General features: G+C 41.9%; 2 protein-coding genes across 2 annotated transcripts; both read right to left on the bottom strand.

Moving 5' to 3' along the window:
• Nucleotides 1–1,717: 1,717 nt before the first annotated feature.
• On the bottom strand, nt 1,718–16,826 carry kcnh4a (potassium voltage-gated channel, subfamily H (eag-related), member 4a; the record flags this gene model as incomplete). The annotated part of the gene is made up of 16 exons (XM_079176774.1): nt 1,718–2,710; nt 2,933–3,009; nt 3,285–3,364; nt 3,457–3,827; nt 4,592–4,630; nt 4,778–4,992; nt 5,075–5,324; nt 7,271–7,470; nt 7,563–7,757; nt 8,114–8,321; nt 8,935–9,092; nt 9,942–10,194; nt 10,729–10,862; nt 10,978–11,109; nt 11,428–11,661; nt 16,751–16,826. 16 exons carry the CDS (start codon nt 16,824–16,826, stop codon nt 1,718–1,720), a joined length of 3,615 nt encoding a protein of 1,204 aa, XP_079032900.1.
• Nucleotides 16,827–19,384: 2,558 nt separating this feature from the next.
• hcrt (hypocretin (orexin) neuropeptide precursor) lies at nt 19,385–20,722 on the bottom strand (the record flags this gene model as incomplete). Its single annotated transcript, XM_079178024.1, has 2 exons — nt 19,385–19,747; nt 20,639–20,722. The coding sequence occupies 2 exons, from the start codon at nt 20,720–20,722 to the stop codon at nt 19,385–19,387; spliced, it is 447 nt and encodes a 148-aa protein (XP_079034150.1).
• Nucleotides 20,723–21,591: the final 869 nt, after the last annotated feature.

Here is a 21,591-nt window from a genome sequence, read left to right as displayed (position 1 = left end):
AAAACAAAATACATCAACTTATCAAATATTACCATAAGTATATAAAACAATTAAAATGAGCTCTTGTCGTTAGTGAGGCTGACCACAAGTGTATGACGCACTGAGGAGGGTGTGTTAGTGTGTTTGAGTGTTTTTATAATGCCCTAAACATTTCAAAAGTTGGAGTGAACTGTTAATCATTATTAATGCGCAAAAAGAAGTAGAAGTATAAGAATTGTCACTCCCTAAAGAAACGATGAGGGCAAGGCTTGAATCATTAAGCGGCACATGGTCTAATGAACTTATCTTGCTTGATTTCTGGTTCACCCAAATCAAATATATATGTATGTGACTGAGATATATTGCCCCCTCCGATATGTTGATAACTTTACTCACTATGATGGTACTTACCATAGAAGGAGTACTATAACAATAATGCATGTAACAATCTGCATGACTGTTTCTTCTTAAATTAATTCATTAAAAAAAAAAAAAAATCATGCTACAGATGAAACTATATTTAAATTAAATGAATCACAGTGTAGCAATGACCATAGTGGGACTCTGGTCTTGTGAGTGTTTTTTTTTCTTGTATGAAGGCTAAAATAAAAATAAAGAAAACATAATAAAAATAAAGAAAAGTGCAAACATACAATGCACAATATTGTGATTTTTTTCCCATCAACTGCACAGTTGTACTCCTTTCTGTTTGTCAGACTTTTATTTCAGTTTCAGGGTGAACAATCAGAGGAGGATCATATTCTGTGCTGTGCCTGATGAAATGTCAGCCTTTTGTAGTTGTAACCCCCTCTCACCACTGAGCGGCGCTGCACACCCGTACAGTTGATCATAACAATGTAAACTGAATTATATACTTGCTGTGATGACATCAGTGAACATGTATGCAGAAAATCTCCCTTGTGCTGATGCTTTTCAGTGTACATGATAACTTGCTTTTTTAAATATCCAAATAATCCTTGTGTTGGACGCTAAAGAGAGAAAGAGAGTGGTGCACATATTGGTTGACATTGTCATATATAAAACAGGAATACAAAATGATTTACAAAATGTTTTATTCTGTTGTGGCAGTAAAATTTCAGCAGTCATTTGTGCATTTGGGCGGGGAGCATTACTCAATGGAAACTTTACACCGAAAGTCTCTAAAGTGGCAGATTTCAGTCTTAGTTGATTTAGAATTTCTATTTTTCTCTAATAAATTAGATTCAAGTTTTCAGAATTGTTTGAATTTTTTTGTGGGTGTATACAATGTAGAAAAAACTGCAATACGGTATTTTTTCCAGGAATGTCGGTGCAGACACACAGTTTTGAATATACTGCAAATATATACAAATTGCAATACTTTCATCAGTGGGCCATAGGCTCAATTACCAATGTGTTACTTCCTTTAGTGATGGATAGTGTCTTAACAGACATTGATTTGAATGAAAATCTCTGAGATTGCCATTTTGAAGATACAATTAAGTCATCATTATCATACATTATCACACAGCTTTGTTGAATAGCCTGATCGACTCTGATTGGTAAGTTAGCAGCAATAAAATCGTTTTAAATCATATATGTTGTGTCAAATTATTAATTTCTGTCGTATCTGTGTGAAAAGCAGGCTAATACACAGTGAGCCTGTTATTTCGCCTGACCTGCTCAGCCTGTCGTGGTTTACTTCACACTGGTGAGCGGCCCGCTGTGCATTATCCATCACAACTAGATACTGACGTCGTCACTGTGGGCTTTGCATTCCCTCCACATCCAAGCGAGGTGATTGAACTTCTACAGTTGGAGTATTGCTGCTCGTATCCTGAGATTCAAGACTGTCTGACCTCTCCTGATACAGTGCAGCTCTACAGTCTCTATCTGTCACCTGGCCCAGCAGCGAACATGCAAGGTCCTGTGTGTGGACAGGGCTGCATCCTACGGGGTCATTTTGCCTGGGGGCATTGATAGAGCCCTGTTGGCTCTGGTTGTGTGCCATGCATGTTGCAGTGTGGACTGCTGAAGGAGTGAGGGGGCTGAAGGCAGTGTGATACTGCGGCTGGCCAGAGTAAGTGACGGAGGAATGGATGGGTGTCTGCGAGTTGGTCTGATTATGTGTGGGAGCAGAGTTGGTTTGAACACTCAGAGATGGATGAGCGTAGGCAGAATTAACTGGGGAACAGAGAGGGTGAGAGTTGCTCATTGTGAGAATAGAGGCATTGTACGGCACATGTGGGGCGTGACCAGTCACTGGGATGCTGCTGAAGGCAGAGCTGAGGCCCAGGAGGGATGCACCTCCCCGGGCATGCGAGTGGGTCATGTAGGGAGAGTTTGGAGTTGTTCTCGAGGTTTGGAAGGGGCCACACTGGCTCTGTAACCTATGGGCTGCGGCCCCTTCTCGCTCAGAGCAGCACAGGTGTAAACAGGATGACGCAGGGCTTGAAGAGTGCAGCAAGGTGGGACTTCTGCCCTGGGAGGGCATCCCACTGCAGCCCCACACATTTCTGGCAGGATGGCTAATTGTTTCATGATGGAGGTGCAGACCCGTGGCGATATTTAAAGGGGCATGGGGCTGCCAGTTGCTGGAAGATGTCACACTAGGACTGGGAACCATCTGTATGCCACAGGAGTAGGAGGAGACTGGAGGGGTATGGAGCATGGCCATGTGAGACTGTAGGAAATGCATTATGTCGTGGAGCTCTTTGGCCAGGTTGGATACTTCTTGATTCAAGTTGCTCACCTGAGACACAAAAAATCAAAGTCGGCTGTCGGGCATATCTGTCTATTAAGCATTTTATGTAACTCCTAAATGACAAAAAAAAACAGTGAGGGAAATTATTATAGCAGTTAAAACGTTTAACAGTGTATCTAACACTATTTTGTAAACCAAAAGTGAATGCATTGATATCATTTTCATTTTCCATTTTCATATTAATGCGTTGGGTCTAATATTATACCATACCTCTTTGTTCAGTTTGCTGATGTTCTGTCTCACTTCCTCTGTCTCCAGAAGCAGGTTCGCACTCACCTGGAACCGCTCTGAAAAAGGGGATGAAAAAACAGAGCTATACAGATCTGAGATAAGCCTCTATACGCACTATATAATATATGTCATATTATAACCCCAAATGAGTAGGATTATAGTTACTGCTTGAATATAGACCAGAAAACGAGTCACAAAGTGTAAAAATCTGACATTTCCCCTCATGTATTCGATCATACATAATTTAGAGTTAAGGATTTGTTCCTGAAGTGTCTTTAATTAATCCCATATATTTCATGTTTCATCCACTGTGCAGCCCGAGAGACTTTACCTGTTACATTAGACTTTGTCTCGCTCTGCTCGACATTAAATTGAAATGTGTGACCATTGTCCTCAATTCCATCCACGACCCTAGCAGAGACACAAATCAGGGTTACGTCATTTTAAATATTTGCAGACGGATTACTGAATCGTGTTTGGGTAAAGCGGGATGAACTGGTTACCTGGGGCTAAGGTCCAACGGACTAACACAAGACAAGGATGGCATGAGCAGATTGGCCGGCCGATGGTTCGAGTCTGGGTCACTGATAACACTGGGCAAAGGAGAAAGCGAGAGCTCCTGATTGGCGAATGGCTGAGGAGTGGGGCTGTGGCCTCTGCCGCCCTGAACGGGTGACCGACAGATGCGGAGTGCGTTGATGTTGCGGAGCTCCTCTCCCAACAGGGTGCTGAGGCAGGGCTGATGAACAGGGCTGCCTATTCCTTGTAACAGAGGCACTCTCCTCTGCTGAGAGTGTCTCATGTCTTCTCCACGTTCGGCATCTTCATCTGCCTCAACAATATAGGGTAGTTTATGGTCCATAGAAGTACGACCCTGAGGAGACGAAGGATGGAAAGTTAGACGTTTTCTCCGATTTGCGGTAATGAATTGAAGCTGCAAGATCTAAAATATTTAGTTTGTTTGTTTGCTTTAACGATGTACCCATCATATCAGATTAGGGATTAAACATACAATAGAGTAGCATTCCATATGATGTAAGAAATACCACCATGAGGCCAATTTAATTTCTGGATAAAATAACACATATCTGCATGTTCAGAGAGTGCAAAAATCAAAATGTAAAAGCAGAGCCTTCTCCTCTGCAACAGACTAGAAACCCAAAATATAAAACAAACAGCTACAGCCTTGCATTGTAAGTGAACTTTAGATATCGTTGTCATTTCGATTTTTTGCAAGGTTAAGTTTCTCTTTTTGTGCGCACACAAACTTCAATCGACAAATGTAACAAAGTCTTCTTTGCTTCTTATTAATTTAAAAGTGTTGTCTCATTGATTCTTACAGTGCCATGCAGGCATATTTTAGGCAACTCCTGCAGAATCCTTTAGTTAACTTGTACACTTCATTTTAGCTTAAATTTGTATCTCTTGATTACCTAATTGGTCTCGTCTATGTAGTCCATATATAGGCTGTTTCCATCACTGTACTGAGCAGCAGCATTTTTACCACAACAGTTCAACGTTTTCAGTAAAGCACATTCATGCCGTAGGATGTAAACACAGATTGTGTATCTGTAACTGATTGCCAGATGCATCAAGCAGATGACGGCTGAAGTAATTATCTCAGTGAGGCACACATACCTGAGGCAGCCTGGAAGACCACGGACATTTTGTTACTCCCTAGAGACATTCAAGTCAAAGTTAACAAGGTATTACACACACATTCTACATTTGGTGGCAAAGTGTATATGTTGTTGTTAATGAGCAGGAGCAAAGAAGTGAAACATTGTGTTTACCACTCTTTCAATGTGAGAACAAATGCCTTACGTCAGATTCACTGCCCTCTCTCAAGTTGTAGGTGAGGTTGTGATGGATGTCGGAGCTGAACCGGCTGCCGTACTCGGGGTACAGCCCAAGGACCTCCCTCAAAGCCTTAACACTGATGTACTGCAAGTCACAGTAGGTCAGCGCCTTCACATCTGCATTGGTCTTGATCACCTGGTCATGTTCCGGGAGATCAGCCCCAATAAGGTCACCTTTGCCTGTAGGGATCGTCAATTTAAACAATCTGAAAAGTGCAGAATGAGTAAGAGAGGAAATGTTTAACACTCGGTGCACACTGACCCAGGATGGCCAGGACCATGCCATCTTTCAGAACCTCCAGGGAGCCAGAGCAGACAAAATAGTCGGCTTGTAGTGCATCTCCGTGGCGGATAAGGTATTCCCCCGGTGCACAGAAAGAGGTCTTGATGTGCAGGGAGAGGGAGCGCAGGCACCCTCTGCTGGCTCGCTCGAACACAGGCAGCTGCAGGATGTCTTTGTTCAGGTGCATGGCGATGTCAGCTCGCAGTTCATCTGGGAAGTCATGCAGCAGCTAAGAAAGAGGACGGGGACGTTTTTTAACCCCCACTGGAATGCATCTAGTACATTTCTTCGGGACTTACAAAATACCCCCACCTCTCTCAGTGATCACTGCCTCTTCTTATTGATGTGCTTTCCTACAATGCAAGCTTTTACACAAGCTTTCATGATAAGGGTGTAAATCAGCACTTCAGAAACTTGTAAAAACTGTGTAGTGTCTATTAAAGTGTCTATTTGATTTGGTTGTGTTTTTAAACAATGTGAGGCTCTGTATTATGTGGCTCTGTTGGGGAAAACCTTTACTCTAACTAATGTGTCACTAATTGACTCAAACACTAACGTCTTGTCTACACTGGCCGTTATAGCGAAAGCAGCACGACAACATTCACCGCACGATGACGGTAAAGGGCCCACGGGGGTAAAGGGGGAGGAAAAAAACAACAGGTTCGACTTTGTGTTGGTTGGGTGGGGCAATAGCTGAGTTGTGATGGTGCTTGGGTGAGTGTGGTAGGGCCTTGAAAAAGTCGTACCTCCGGGGCCCATTGAACTTTAACGGGGCCTTGACGACAGCAGCAGCTAGGGTCCTTATCACTGGATCTGTTCAAGTATTCTGCCAGACGTATTTAGACACCACTTATAGCCTATTACACTATATTTGTGGTTACCTGTTTAGATTGGAAAATATATACTTTAAGCCAAAAACAACCGAAAACATGAATGGAAGACATATGTTGTAGACAGGGGGCAGGAATGAACTCCCATCTCTGCAGCTTTATGCAGACTTAAGCCACTTTCAGCTCATAGTTTTAGTCGTTCAGTCCACACATCAACCGTATGATTGAATCTCGGGGCCAGCTGAGGTTGCTCTTTGCATCAAGCAAGCTGAACACACATATACTATAGTCAAGAGGTTGTCGGGAGCAAACCAGAGCTACTGTAAAAGGCATGTGACTACAGTGGGATACTCATGTTGCTCTATTTCACGAGTCTCTCTCTGCCCCTGTGGTCAAAAATCACTTGGTCAAGCTCCAAAAGGGACTTTCCTAAAATACTTCTATTTTGAATTTAACATATTCACCTTGAGCGACTTGAAACTGGATAAATGAGGATTTGAATGTTTCTACTAAATGCTGGAGCAAAAAAAAAGAAGAAAAAAGGCACAGATTGTGGTTAATAAGGTTGATGCACTCACATGACGTGCCAAGCAAACAGACACAAAGTGTTAAAGCCAGCATGTTCTCAGAAATCAGTGGCTCTGTCTGTTACCTTCAACAGTGAATTAATTATGTACAGATGGTGGCTGTGAGGGTGTTAATGAGTATTCTCTCTATTTCAACTCCTACTCCTATAATTACAGGGAACTTCTCCTCGATCGGTTCTGGCATCGTTACCGAAGTTCTATTTGCAACAAAGCGTCGTCTACTTAAGGAAATGGAATGAGACACCAGAGAATTTGAGGTGACCCACAATTTAAGGATGACGTTCCCGAATCTAGAATCTAGTACCCGCACAAAATGTAATTTTTCTTCATGGAAAAGACATTTCTGCAGCTCACATAATGTTCAGTTTACTCACTTTAAAGCTACCACGAGGAACTCTTATTTTTGGCGGTCCCTGTGGACAAAAGCAGTAGTGGAGGTAGCGACAAGGAAGACGGATCTGGGTCTGTCTGAACTGAGGGAATATCTGGTGAACTTGCATGATTTCGACTGATTTCACCCGAATCCACCCCGGTGGTACCGATGACAAGCATTAAAAATGAGTTGGTAGAAAAAGCCAATCCTCTCGCCGATGGTCTCGTTTACTTATGTAGTTAATACAGATGCATCAGTATTATAGTATGAGACTGTCTCATAAATGTTCCTCACAGTAACTTTAACAGAAGAAATTCTGATGAGGGGCTTAAATGTTTGAAGAGATCACAGGCACATGGTGGCTTCCTTGTGATTCCTCACCTACCTCATTGGCGTTGATGCCATTGTTAACAGACCAAGTGGCCTGAAAGTACTCCAACATCCTCTGCTTCAGCAGCTGAGGGAGCCGATGCACACGGATGAAGTCCTTGAGATCCTTCATTCGGGTGTGGTAGAGAGAGCGCCGCGAGTACATGCGCTGGATGATGGCTGTCACGTTGCCGAAGACCACTGCGTGCATCAGGGCTGGAGGTGGGAGAGGGATGCAACATTATGATATTATCACGGCAATTATTCATAATTCTAGGGAATTTTGCTGCGATCACAAGTAAACTCACCACCCATGAGCATAATGCAGATGGAGAAGATTTTCTCGGCATCTGTATTGGCACACACGTTGCCAAAACCGACACTGGTGAGGCTACTGAGGGTGAAGTAGAGAGAGGCGATGTAGGCGCTAGGGATGGAGGGGCCACCCATGGTGCCGTTGATGTATGGGGTCTCCAGACGCTTTCCCAGCTCTTGAAGCCAGCCTGGTGGAAGCGGTCAGAAGATGGTTGTGTAAGAATAAGGGAGGGGGTCATAGGCGACTTATCTGCTTCGATGGATGACCCTTTCTCCTTTGCTAGGTAATACAATGGGTGATATAATAAAATGATATTACGTATTACTGGTGATATAATAGAATTAGTCTGTGAGCTAAACTTCCTCCGTGCTGAGAGGAGACAAGCTAGAGGTTGAAATGATGCTTAGGCCTTCGGGCATTACAGCATGAGTGGAGATGTGCAGTCCTGGCCCTTTGGTCTCAGCAAAGCTTAGTGAGCAAGGAAGAGCATTACACTCTTGATTCAGTGGTGTTGGAGCTGTCAAACACACACAATGTGCTCACCTATTTCCCAGGTAACGGGGTTACTGCTTTCTATCTCCTTGCGTCCGATGATGTACCAGACACAAGCCATCCAGTGAGCCAGCAGAGCAAACACAGACATGAGCAGGGTCAGGACCACAGCGCTGTACTGGGAGTAGCGATCCAGTTTCTGTAACAGGCGCAGCAGACGCAGCAGACGAACCGTCTTCAACAAGTGCACCAGCGAGGTCTGAGTGAAGACAGAGAGAGAGCAGAACATGCAAGCTGGATCATTTGGTGTCTTCACTTCTAACCTTTATTCAGTGTTTTCAAATAGTCCCTTTTGACAAGCACTTGCTCTGAATTGAATGTTACAGTGAGCAGGAAAGTTGTTATCCAGAGTTCATTTCTACAAAACCAAGGCTGTAATTAGAGGCAAGGCGAGTTAGACATTAGACAGAAAGGCAATAAGAAAAGATATGAAAGAAACACAAAGATGACGTAAAAAGGCACACATCAATAGAATGTTATAAAGATTTAAACAAAATAAAATAGAAGATTAAAAATACAATAAGAAAAAAAAAGTTTTACTTCATAAAATGCAGTGTAAAGTCTGATAGAGAGATGTCTTTGTGAGTCAGCTGAGGCCTGCAGCAAAGTAAGACTAATGCATGAGAAGCACTAGTGTTTATCTGCAGGATAAAACGGAGGCGAGCAGACAAACGACGATGCTCAGTGAGGTGGTTGAGAGGGATAATCATCTCCTGTCCAATGCTCTGAGGGAACAACACTACTAAAGCATTGGTGGCTATGGCCCTGAATAAAGTACAAAAGCTTGGGGCATTCAAGATATGTAATCTCACCACAGTGATGTTGAAAGCATAGAGAAGATCAAAGGGCAGCGCTGCGATCAGATCCACAAAGAACCAAGTGGTGCAGTAATGGAGGTAGATGGAGCGGGCGTCGTACACCACCTGACCCGACTGACTCACATAGGTGGTGCGGAAATTCAGGATGATATCTGGCAAGGAAGAAATAAAACATTAAAAGAACTCTTTGTGATCGCATTGTACATTCAGGGTTGAGTTCATGAGTTCACTTAGACTATAAGGTACATACAAAAATATTTCAAGTTGATTAATTAATAATAAATGCTTTAGAATTATAAAAAAAATGAAATATGATTAGAAAACATATTAAATTGCAGGCTGAAATGGACATTAGCAGTATTTCACACATCCCTGACAGTTTATTTAGCTTTTCACTAGACTGAAAAGACAATCTCCTCTTTCGTTCACTGCGATACGATTGTATAGCGATTGTACAAAGATTGTACAGAGAGTACAGAACCTCACTGATGAAATTACTTTCACTAAAAGCAAAGATAGAACAACAGCACGTGAGACCAGGTGAGCTAATTTTGTTGCCAAACTTGCTGAGAGATTAGAAGTCACAGGGCCTCTCCACAGATGTGCTATCACACTTCGTTTGGAGGGAAAGTGGAACGAAGTGAGAGAAATCTAATTGTGATTCGTAACCTGGGGCAACAGAGACAGGATCCGTAGTCGTACATGTCGTACCTGCCATCGCCAGGGAAACCACTGCAGCGGCACAGGTAAATATAGTTGTTCTTAATTCAAACTGAACATTGTTGTCTCTTCACGATTCTGCTCAGGATGCCTCGAAGGAAAGGTCGGCTGGTGTGCAGCATGCAATCAGTGCAGGAGATGTTATTTAACATTAAACTGGTACAAGCTACTAATTAAAGACTAAATATAGACTTTGCCTCCTATCTGGAGAAAGACTTGACCAACATGACCGCAAACAAACGATGACAAAGACGTTTTAATCAAATAAATATCCATCATACCAAGTATGAAGAGCATCTCCACCACTATGTCACTGCCTATGGTGCTCCGGCTGACAAGTGAGTGATAGTCGCCGCCCTGATCGTGACTGACAAAGCAGATGTCATAAGGCACGGCGACAGCAACGTAGAAGGTCGCCAGTAGAATCAGCCAGTCCCACAAGGCCTTGGAGATGCTGTAGTGCAGCAGGATGAAGCGTGACTTCTTCACCGCTGCCACCTTGTACTCGGGTAGAGACGGTTTCCGAAACACACTCTGAAAGACAGGTGGCATATAAAATCACAAGAAGAAATTGAACTCTGGGAAAAATGGAAATGGATGAGATTGTTCCTCCCGGTGCTGCGGTGCTGTATTGACACAGTTGCAGAGAAACTAACTTCAATTTAAAAATATTGCATTATATTTGCGTCCCCCTTTAACCCTGGTGTGTAATGAGTTTCTCTGGATAAAAGAAACCAAACTTGGAAATATAAAAATACAAATAATGATTTGCATTTTCTTCAGCATCTACTCAGGTAGCGCTGGCATTAGTTAGCTCGGCATGAAACACTGAGGGTGTACACCTGCCGATCATCATCTGTCTTCATCATCATCTCCATAACATGTTGAATACATTTTATAGACCTGAATAAACTATTTATTCCCTCTGGACTTGCTGATTGGACAGCAGTGGTTTGAAGGAAAATAGCCAAGCATCACTCAGTCATAATAAATAATGAAATATTGCGACTCATACTGTATTCATATTGTGTGTTTAATGGTCTTAATGATCCAGGGGTTTGCGCTCACATCGGTCAGTTTTCTCTTGCCCGGCTTGGTGAACTGGTTGGTAAGGTGGTGCAGAATAGTCCTCCCCCTCTCTCGAGCTCGGGAAAGGTGCGAACGATTGGTTTTCCTGCTCTGGTGAGCGGCCTCTGACGTACCTGTGAGCAAAATCAAGACACTCGCAGCATTAATGTAAACGCCACGTTCAATTTAGCTTTAAATTGTATAAATGAAGGTGACAGGCAGAGTTAAAAGCGAGCAGCCAGGCCTCACCGTCTGCTTGGCTGAAGAGATGGCTTTTCCCATATGATTCACTGACGTCTTTGAAGGACAAGAGGAAGAGCACCACCTCGCCTTTCTCATTTTTAATTGGCACAATATCAAGGAGGCACCAAAATGTATTTCCTGAGGATATTAAAACAAGGTTATTAAACTGAGATTAAAGCAGCAACACTGCAAGACCGCTCTTCTCCATGACATTATGACTTAAATTTATATTAACACTGGAATAACAATGTTTGTTTGTACTTGTAGCTGACCTCACCTCACCTTCCTTTAAACACATTTGTTCTCAGAAGAAAGGCCAGGAAAATGGGTTAAATTCAGGACGTCATCACCAATGTACGAATACGCTTTAGGTCAGGTTTAGAAACCATATTAAAACGTGTGTGTTTCAGAGTGCACGGCCATCTCAACTTCTCAACATGTGCATACGATCCTCACCATTTTTCCTGTAGAAGCAGACTTCTCCCTGGTACTCCTGCTGGCCCTCCAGAGCCTTGTGTACCTGTTGGACAACAGTCTCATTGGTCTCGGCTCCATGGAGGAAGCTGCATGTACAGGTTTTCTGCATCACTTCAGTCCGCACAAAGCCGGTCAGCTCACAAAACCCATCAGAGCAGTACACGATGGGGTAGCCATGACGCCCCTGAGCATTTCCCAGCAGGAAGTTACTATCTGCAAAAGAAATAAGAGGTAAAAGCTGTGCTTTTCTAAATGCACAGCGGTGACACACAAAGCTGCAAAGCGCTCTGAAGGAGTAACAATCAGACATGGCGACCAGGTTCTCTTCCCGCTCCTCACTTCCTCTACATACTTCTCTCCAGATTTGTTTTATTTGTTGTTGCACCAGCAAAAAAATACTTTTTTTCTTTTTTCTTTTCTGAGTCATCCTGTCTGCCTTCAGCTCAGAGCCCTGATATAGTCTAGTGTATATCAGACAGGGCTTTGAAGTAAGCTAGTGGTGTGTATTCAGTCTATATATGCAGGGCTCCAGCTGGATCCATGGGAGGCTATAGTGCCTCAGTGAGGCTTCTGGCCCTTAGCATGCAGAGCATGTTTTCATCCAGCCACCGGTTATGCAATGTATTTTACGAACACACAGACACGCACACACACACACACAGTCTTTTAAAAGATCCATCCATCCCTTTTATGGCGCTTATCTGGGGTCTTGTAGTAGGCTACAGATGTCCCTCAACGTTTTCTAGCTACTGAAAGCCGGATGTGTTAGCTAATCTCTGCAGCGTGTTCTGGGTGTACCCCCAGGGGGTCTCCTGCCAGGACGTGACCCGAAAACCTGCAAAATGAAGGCACATGGCAGCATCCTAATCCGATGCCTGAAACACCTCAACTGGCTCCTTTTACCGCGAGAACACGAGAGCAGCGCGAGTAAACAAGACCCTGAGATACTTGAACTCCTTCACTTGGGGAAGCAATTCACTCCCAAACGGTTTTACTGAGTGGGTTCAACTTCACGACCACTTTGGAGGATGCAGTTTGTGCTGCTGTTGGACTGTATTGGTTGTTTTAATCATGTTGTCCATTTATATCAGTGAGTGTCGGCTAAATAATAGGAACGCTTCTATGTTATAATGCAATACCGTCCAACAGCACCACAAATTACAGCCTCCAAAATGGCCATAAAGTTGAATCAATACCTCTCTAAAAAACGTTAAAACAGAAACTGAACATTAGAAACTTCAGCTATGATTTAGTGCAGGACTGTTTCAGCTATGTGAACTTAATAAATGTGCAGTCGCCAGGCAACCAGCCAAGACTCCAGGAAGTTTTGTACAGATGATTTTTTTGTACAGATGAAACAAGCAATGTAAAAAGTATTAATGGGCCTCTTATTGTGGAAATTAAAAAGAATCACACATACACACAGGACTTGTTTTTCTTTCTAACTCTGCTGAGAAGAATATTTCAACAAAAATCTCAATATTCAGCGATTACTTACAGTACGTGACAAGACAGAGCATACTTCTGTCTCAAAGATGCTTTCATGCCCGAGAAATAATGGTTGAGAAGACCAGCAGTCTATGGTTCAGGGAGATACTTGAGAATTAAAGCCTCGTCTGAAAGAAAATATTGTTGCTAACTGCTGGAACATTGAAGAGTCATTTCAGGGCAGGGAGCGTAGGTGGTGAAGCTTCAGAAAATGATAATGAAACGGCAACGACACAAATCACTGAATTTAGTCTGCAAGATGCTGAATGTCTAATAAAACACAACATAGTTTCTTAATAGTGGCTGTGAATAGGTGGATAGAAAGAACAGAATTCAGTGGCTCAAGCATGATGCCGCAGTTAATGGACTATAACAACTATCAATGTGCACAAACACCGAATTCCACTGCTTCCACTCGTCTGCATGTGACTTTGAATACTTCGATATTTAGACAGATGGACCGAGTCCACTGAATGGTGTCTTCTTTCATGTATTTGTTCAGTCGCTGATTCAAATCCAAACATCTTTGTCGAACTCTGCTGCAAAACACTTTAATTATGATATAGCCGCAAAGACAACACTGAACACCTGTAGGCCACCAGTTCAAATGAGAGCGATGCTCCGTGTTCTTTCTATATAGGAGACTAAACACACACAGATAAGTGCCGCTGTAGATTCACCTTATCCATTTTATATTGTTTTTTAAAGCCAAAGATAATTGAGGAGGTGTTAAGTGTTTGTTCCAGAGGAAAAGAGATCTAGTGATGCGTGGACATTCTGATGAGCTGTTCATCTCACAAGAAACAAAGAAGGAAATAAAGATCTTTTCCACGCTCATGTTGCCATAGCAACTTGTTTTCGAGAAAAATAAAAACATATGGCAATGCTGCAATTTGCATCTACAGGGTTACCGAGACACCGTGCCCTCCGATACACAGAAGGAGCCAATAAAGGATCTGAAGCATCATCGGCCTCGTTCTGATTCATACTCAACACATTTAAATGGATAATTGCTGAAGTGCTTATACAACATGAACGAGTGAGGAGCTACTAAGATATCAAATTAATATAAAACCGAAGCCTTTTGAGCAGATTTCTTTCAATTGCCTCATTATCAATAGATTATTGCCTCAACTGTAATCTTCACGAGTAAAGCTATATGTCTTGGTCGGATCCCTTACCGCCAACTCTCTTTCCTCCCCTCATCCCGTTTCTATGGCTTCATGTTATTTAAGAGATTTAAGAGCCATCAACGCCTGACTGGAAAAATAGTTTATCTGTGAAACTTACTCACTGATTTCTTTCTTGTCAGTAAATGTTTAAGCTTAGAACATCAGCGCATGTTGTAAATCCCTTATAACACCAAATGGTTTTTTTTAAATGTCATTGCTACATCTCCAATTCCACTTGGCATTCGTCTAACACATTTGCTTCTTCACAGTTAAAGTGTAGTCACTCAAACTCAGTGATTCTTACTGCTAATTATCCAGCACGGCACTTACGGGGAGGAGAAAGATGTCATTTCAACACCTACTGCAGGACAATTAGCAGAAGAGACTGTCGACGAGGAGGGATACAAAAAACAAAAAAAGAAAAGCTACAGCTTTATGGCTGTTACTGAACTATTATATCACTGAAACAATTTAAGATCCAGATGTATGATACTCTTAAGAAAACGTTAAGATGCGTCATAAGTGTTCCTCTAAAACCATCAATTGAAATTGCTAACATATTTGGAGGTGAATTAATTAACCAATCATTTAAGTATTTAAGTATTTCAGTTGACTGAGCAAGACCGATGATATTCAATTTGGCTCTTGGCGGTTGCATAATTTCTGTTAATTAATTTCCCTGCACATACCAGGGCCATGTGAACCCAGCCTCAATATTTGTGTTATTTCTTCTGCATAGAGATATATGAGTTGAAATATTTGTCCCCTTGTCTCCAAAGAGATGCCGTCATGCAGAAAGACTTTTATTTGAACAGAGACAGATTCGAGGCAGTTTTTCGGATTAAATAGTGCTCTGCTCTGAAGCCATCTTTTGTCAGTTGGCCCTTTCACCTCCCACTCAGCTACTTGGTCAATACGCCCCCGTCTGCACATCGGATACAGAGGTATTGTGGCAGCTAGGATTGAGAAAATGTCTGCAGCGCTATCGCACGTGTACGCAAGTCTATGTGTGTGTGTGCGTGTGTGTCCTACAGAAAGCAAGGGCGAGACATTGTGAAGAAGGGATGATAGTGTGATCACACATGAATTTGTAATGTTGTAAAGGACATGAACAGTCTGACCCCGACACAGTATGTCACACCTTTCATCGTGTTCTGGAAAGAGCTGAGAAGGGCGTGCTGATGACTAACAGAGTTGGACTGGGAGGGCAGGACAGGAACACACGTCGAACAACAAAACACGGGTCAAAATGAATGAGCAGTGGGTGAAAATCGTTACTGTCGAAGCATGAAAATAAACAACCACTGTCTAATTGTTACGCTCTGCACAAAAAAGCTATGTGGCGTAAAACACTGTATAAAACAAGGAGCTTGGCTTTTCCAATTAGGAAACTAAGATTGCTGTCTGAGTGAAATCACAAGAGCAGAAGCGATTTGCAGGTGTGTTAGGTGAATTTACATTTGTGGAGGTCTTGAAACTCCCGTCGTGTTAAGTTTTTGATGCATAATCTTGAATATTTTCAAGGTTTTCAAATAGTAAAAACAAAATCTGAAAATAAAAAATGGTTACGTTTTGAGAGTAAAGCTTTGCTTCGTCAGCTTAAAAAAAAATGTGTGGGAGTGTTTAATGTTTAATTAGGTTTTCAGTTATAGCATTTATTTTGTAATAATTGCTGTACATATTTATCAAGTATGTTTTAATGTGCTTGCTGGCAGAATCACACAGCCTAATTATTAAATGAGTGACACTGTGCTGAAACAGATCTGGGTCTGACTGAGACATCTATTTTAAGCAGTGTTAAAAAGCTAATGTTCACTAAAATATTAACACTTCCTTTACCTCATCACAAAAACACTAAAAGGATGTGCAAATAGAAAAAACAAGCTCAAGAAGACACCAACATATCTTGCCTCGAACATAGAGCCTTACATGTTTTAAAGTTTAATGTTGAAGAAACATGTTAAACCGTCTGAAAACATGCAGACATTACGAGGATATTATTTGTTTGGTTTGATTCACATGACAAGCATTTAATAATGCCGTTGAAGGGATCATTTAACATTTCTTTCTGCGGCTCAACAAGTGGCTCTTCAGCTCCAATAAATCATTCTATGGCACTGCCCGTCTCCATTTCCAGCCCTGGTTTACTGTCACCACTTACAGTCTCATAATTGGATCTCACTGCCGTCGGACGCATTTGTCGACAGCGGCGTTTTTCAGTGCCAGTCCCAATCCTAAACTAGGTTACAAAAACGCCAACGGCTAAACTCCTAAAAGCTTAACTGGTAGAGTTGGAGCGTCAAAACGGAGAGAAATCAATTTGCTGACGTCACAATTTTAATTTGTGTGTGTTCATGTGTGTCTCTGGAGAAACAAAAGTTTGAAACACATCGACTGCAGTACTGATGTGAATAGTGGTGATACAGTACGCCCAAAGAACCCGCCCAGCCAAAGATGTACACAAAGGATGCACTGAATGTCTTGTTTGTCCCACAAATTACATTTAAAATGCAAGCTTAAAAAAATGCCCATTGGTACATGCACTGTAATTTGACAAGTCATGAAGTCATTAACGTTAACATTAGGTTTTGCGGGGACAACTGTAGAGTATTAGTGAGATATCTTCTACAAAGTATACTTACGAGTGCCATCAAAGTGGTTTGCAATGGTTTCCAAGAAGGTGTTTTGTGGAGCAAGGAGGCCCTTCATCACGGGCATCTTCTACTCGATCAGGGGAACGGCTGCAGACTCTCAGACAGCGGTTTCCAGAAGCTCGTCAACATTCCCCAGGGAGGACCTGAAAGAAAGCCACGGAGCCTCTCCTCGGGCTCGCTTCTGACTCTTCCACAATGTTCTGATGGAGTGTAAGATGTTTCTATTCTGTGTTGTCAAGACGAAACTACTGACTTCTGCGGAAAAAGAGCTTGGAGGTGGTTGCGGTTCTCTAAAGCCTCTCTCTCTCGGTCTTGATTCAGGAGCTTTTCAGGTTTCAGTTGTGCATCGCTCTGCTTTCAGCACCACTCCAATATCACGGCAAAGCCTCAGCTTCTCTCTTTAGTCAGTCTAACTCCACTCACCATGGTTCCTGCCATCGCCGAGTCCCCTATCTCTCTCTCTCTCTCTCTCTCTCTCCCGCCCTCCGTCTCTCATACAAAAGCCTGAACCATCCCCCTTTACATACACACACACAGTGAATGTATTAGTTATCTCTATCTTTTGTCTTCTCTCTCCTTCTCATGCAAAAAACCCTGTGTACTCCTACATGTACATCACTCCCCAGAGAAGTTATTATCACTTACAAGATGCTGTTCTGTTCCCCGGGCTGCTCGCTTCAAATCATGAATCTGTTTTACAGAAGGAGTGTCTATATATATTCTATGGACATGTGGGGATCAGAGGTCAGGTTGAATAAAGTGCAGCACTCGATGATGATTCACTGTCTGGCTCAATGACACAAGCAATCCATCTGCTGCCAAGCAGGATGTCTGACAGCAGCGTGTTGCTTGTATCACCATATCTACATCACATTTTCTTACCTATACTGTACACAAACAAACACCCCCACACACACAGTCGCTGTAACACACAGAGTATAAGCCCACAAACACGCACACACACACAGACACATACTGATTGCATTTCTAAATAACAACACGCACCGGTTCTTTGTGTAGCATCCCTGCCAATTACCGCTGTCCTCCAGCTTTCATGTTGAGTGTAACGCTGTTCGGCACACTCACACACCCACGAAGACCTGACATTTGATTAATGCATAGCTTAATGTATTCGCTACACTTAGCCATTCAATGTTTTACTGACCCACACAACAGTTGTTTTTGTCAGATTATTCAAACCAACATCAGCAGATTCAGCTTGAAGCCAGCTCTATGCTGCAACATGTTGCTGAGCAGCAGTCCTCTGGAAATGTGTGAGGTAGTCTCAGCGAGGGATCTCAGTGAAAAATCAAAAGGTAAAAAGAAACCTGATTACATCCAATATTTTCAAATTTAAAGGCAGATTTAACGGCAGAGGTGTCATTTTTTTTACATGTGAAATGAATAGAAGTACAAACTTCTATTTTATAGATTGGGTAAAAAAAGTAAATAGATGAATAGTTTCATTTAGAGGGGGCGTGTGGTAAACAAGCGTATTCAGGGACACCTGGAGTACGAATGAAGATATTCGAATTGCAGTGTTCTTGCATTTAAAAAGTGCAAAGTGTTGAACCCCTACGGTCATGCATGTAAGGCTCTAACAAAAAATAACTCAGCCAGTGTAAATGAGTACACACAATTGTGCTGATAGATTTGTGCCGCTCACAAATCAGGGCAAACAGACGTGATGGTAGAACATCTTTACATTTATCGTTACAAATCATGCACTAGGCATCCTATTGGATAGTGGCAGTCTATCTTCTGTGTCACTACCCCTCTCACTTTTTTTATCATATCAGCACCATCTTGTGTTCCACTTTATTCCCACACTGTACTGGGCTCCTGTGTACAAGCTTTACTCAATCAAAACAGAAGTCTAGACTTGAGCCCAGATGCTGGGCTTTGATTCAGTGCGAGGGGTTAGACAAATATTATTTGGAGTGGATTAGGGAAGTAACTATTTTGAGGTAACACTTCATTATTGTTTCCAGTAAATCTTACAATAATTACATTTAATATGAATCTGTGGCAAGAATAAACACTCCCCTGCAATCAGACACTTCAGCAAAAAGATGATATTCTTCGTGCACTCCCTAATGTTGTTTGAATAAATAGAATTTTACAATATATATATATACATTTATATATATACTGTATATATGTATCTATATATATATTCATGTATATATGTATGTATATTCATATATACATACATATATATATACACATATATACAGGTATATATATATATATATAGACACATATATACAATATCAGATTTTCCCGACCCAACATGATTTTTTTCTGGTTAATGCAACATAACATGAATCATTACTGCATTTGATTTTTCCGGAGACTGAATTGAAGCACTTTTGTCAGCTTTATATTTTTTTATTACACCCGACAAGCCTGCTTTCCATCTATGTACAATATTACACATCTTCTTAATGTTATCCGATAGCCCGGTGCGCTCACAGCACATCACATTCAAAAAGGCACAGTTCAAAGAAAACCACAATTTTTTTTACATGAGCAAAAAACACACAGTTGGTGTAATGACACTCCCCAAATAGGTGGGCTTTTTCCTCCCTGGATTTTAAAAGAGTCTATACCGTGAGGTATTTAGCTTAAATCAGGTAGTGGCGTTGTGATGGTTGATCCTGACTGAGCCATCCAGTCCATGTACTGCTCTCCAGCCCTCTCTGCAATCCTCTTCCCCATAGTCAGGATCCCTGCCGCCTGATTCCTGGAGCCGTGAAGGAGCTGGTTGAGTCGGCTCTGCAAGTTATGCTCATCTTCATTTCGTTTGCCCAGAGTAAGGATGCCAGCGGCGGCGTCTCCTGGGGGCGCTCCGGCAAAGTTTTTGCGACACAGAAACACAGAGAGGCGACAGGAGCGAGCTGGTTGTCTGCAGCATTCAGACACGCTGTGAGCATCACAGGCCAGTTGAGACAGCAGCAACATCAAAACCAGCACCAGGACTTTCTGCTGGGCAAAAGAGATTAGTTTACACCCAAATAACATGGGTGCAGGCGTAAAAAGACACAGAGATAATCCTTTAAGAATATTCTTTGTCATTCCTTGTAAATTCTTTCTTGCACCATGATCAAAATGTTGCTGGTTAGATATATGGATGGATAGACAAACCTAATGAATCACTGAATCTCCAATAAAACCTTCATCTCCAGTCAAAATGATATTACAAAAATGAAATCATACCAACCTAACGTAACGTAGTTTTTCTTGCTAAGTTCATATCATCGATACTGTACAACCCTATTAATTATATAGGCATAGTCGAGCCTGAGCAATTTGCCTAAATCTTAGAGGAACTTGTTTATCACAGAGAGGAACATGTAGCCTGGTGTCAATTCAGAAACCCTTGTCCTTAGACATGACACAAAGCATAAGCAAGACATAGAAAATACACATGACAATGAACTAGGTGAAATTATAACACTGATTAAATAACTACGTATATGCCTGCTCACTGATCCCTTCAACAGAGAGATAGATGTTTTGTAGAAGAGGACGCCCTACAGTTCCCCGTTAATGCAACTTGTAACTTCACAAGATACCAGTGACATGATGGAAATAAAATGCCCAATTTTAAGTATTTGTAATAAATGCAAAAACTTTCTTTTTTTTTAAGTCACATAAAGTCAAATTAATAGTTGAATGAAAACTAATGCAACAAATGTATAAAAACATTTTGAAGTCATCTGCTTGCGTCTTGGTGAGGATACGAATACAAATGGAAAGTAGAAAGACCAAAAATAAATGAGAAACCAACCGTAGGCGACTTAAAAGACCGTGAATTTATGATGTCAAACAAATCGCTCACTAATCTAAATAAAAGCGAAAAGGCTGTTTTACCCTGTTAGACGTGTCCATCCCAGCAGCTTTCTGGAAGTTGGTGGGGAGCCACGGCATCTTCTGGCTTGTGTGAAGGGGAGTCATCTGATCTTCTGCTCTCCCCAGGGAAAGAATAACGTCTTTTATATTGTTTGGTGGTGCCCACACCGATGGACGTCATTTGTCCGACCACAAAGAGGACACGATGCATCTAATTCTGCTCTTTGCTCATTTGAAGGGTTGATGAAACGCTCGCCGCCATTAATTAGTCCCCTGTGGCAGATCATCTCCAAGGCAGTACTCTGGACCTTTAATGAACTACAGGTATTTCTTTGTGGCCGCATGCCAAAGGTTTATGAAAACATACCATTATTGATGACAGGTGAGGGACGGAAGTCAATTAGCCTGTGTCCTACGAGTTCTAGAATATAAATATGGAAAAAGCCCAGACGCCCTTTCCCAGTGCTAATGACGAGCTCAGTCAAAAGGCCTATTGTTATGCCTCATAATTAAAATTCGATGGGCTTTATTCTCTTGTACAAAAGGTGCCATACTTGCACATCAAGAGCAGTTTTGGCTTGCTCCTTCACAGAGGTATTACTAGTGGGGTGAACAGTGTTGATGAATGTATGAGCCCACAGCTAAAAATACCGTTGAGTAGGATTATTTCAATTGAAAAAGACGGTACCTCTTTGCGACACCGCTGCTCCCAAATGATGCTCTATAAGACCGAAGAACATTGCCACTGTCATTAGTAAAGATAACCGGATAACAAAAATCACTTGAAAGCAATTATTGACTTTCAGATTGTTTTCATCCTCACAGCCTCATTTACTTAATGTCTGTTGCCATCTTATGGACAACAGGAAGCATTGCTTTAAATAGACAAAGTCATTGTATAAATGAATAAATGGCTTCCTTCTTGTTTATTGATAAGAGAAGAATTCTAGATCAAGAGAATTAAGAGTGCATCA

This window comes from Pholis gunnellus (genome assembly GCF_910591455.1).
Source record: "Pholis gunnellus genome assembly, chromosome: 17".
Taxonomy (NCBI): domain Eukaryota; kingdom Metazoa; phylum Chordata; class Actinopteri; order Perciformes; family Pholidae; genus Pholis; species Pholis gunnellus.
This window is presented reverse-complemented; position numbering and strand designations above follow the sequence as displayed.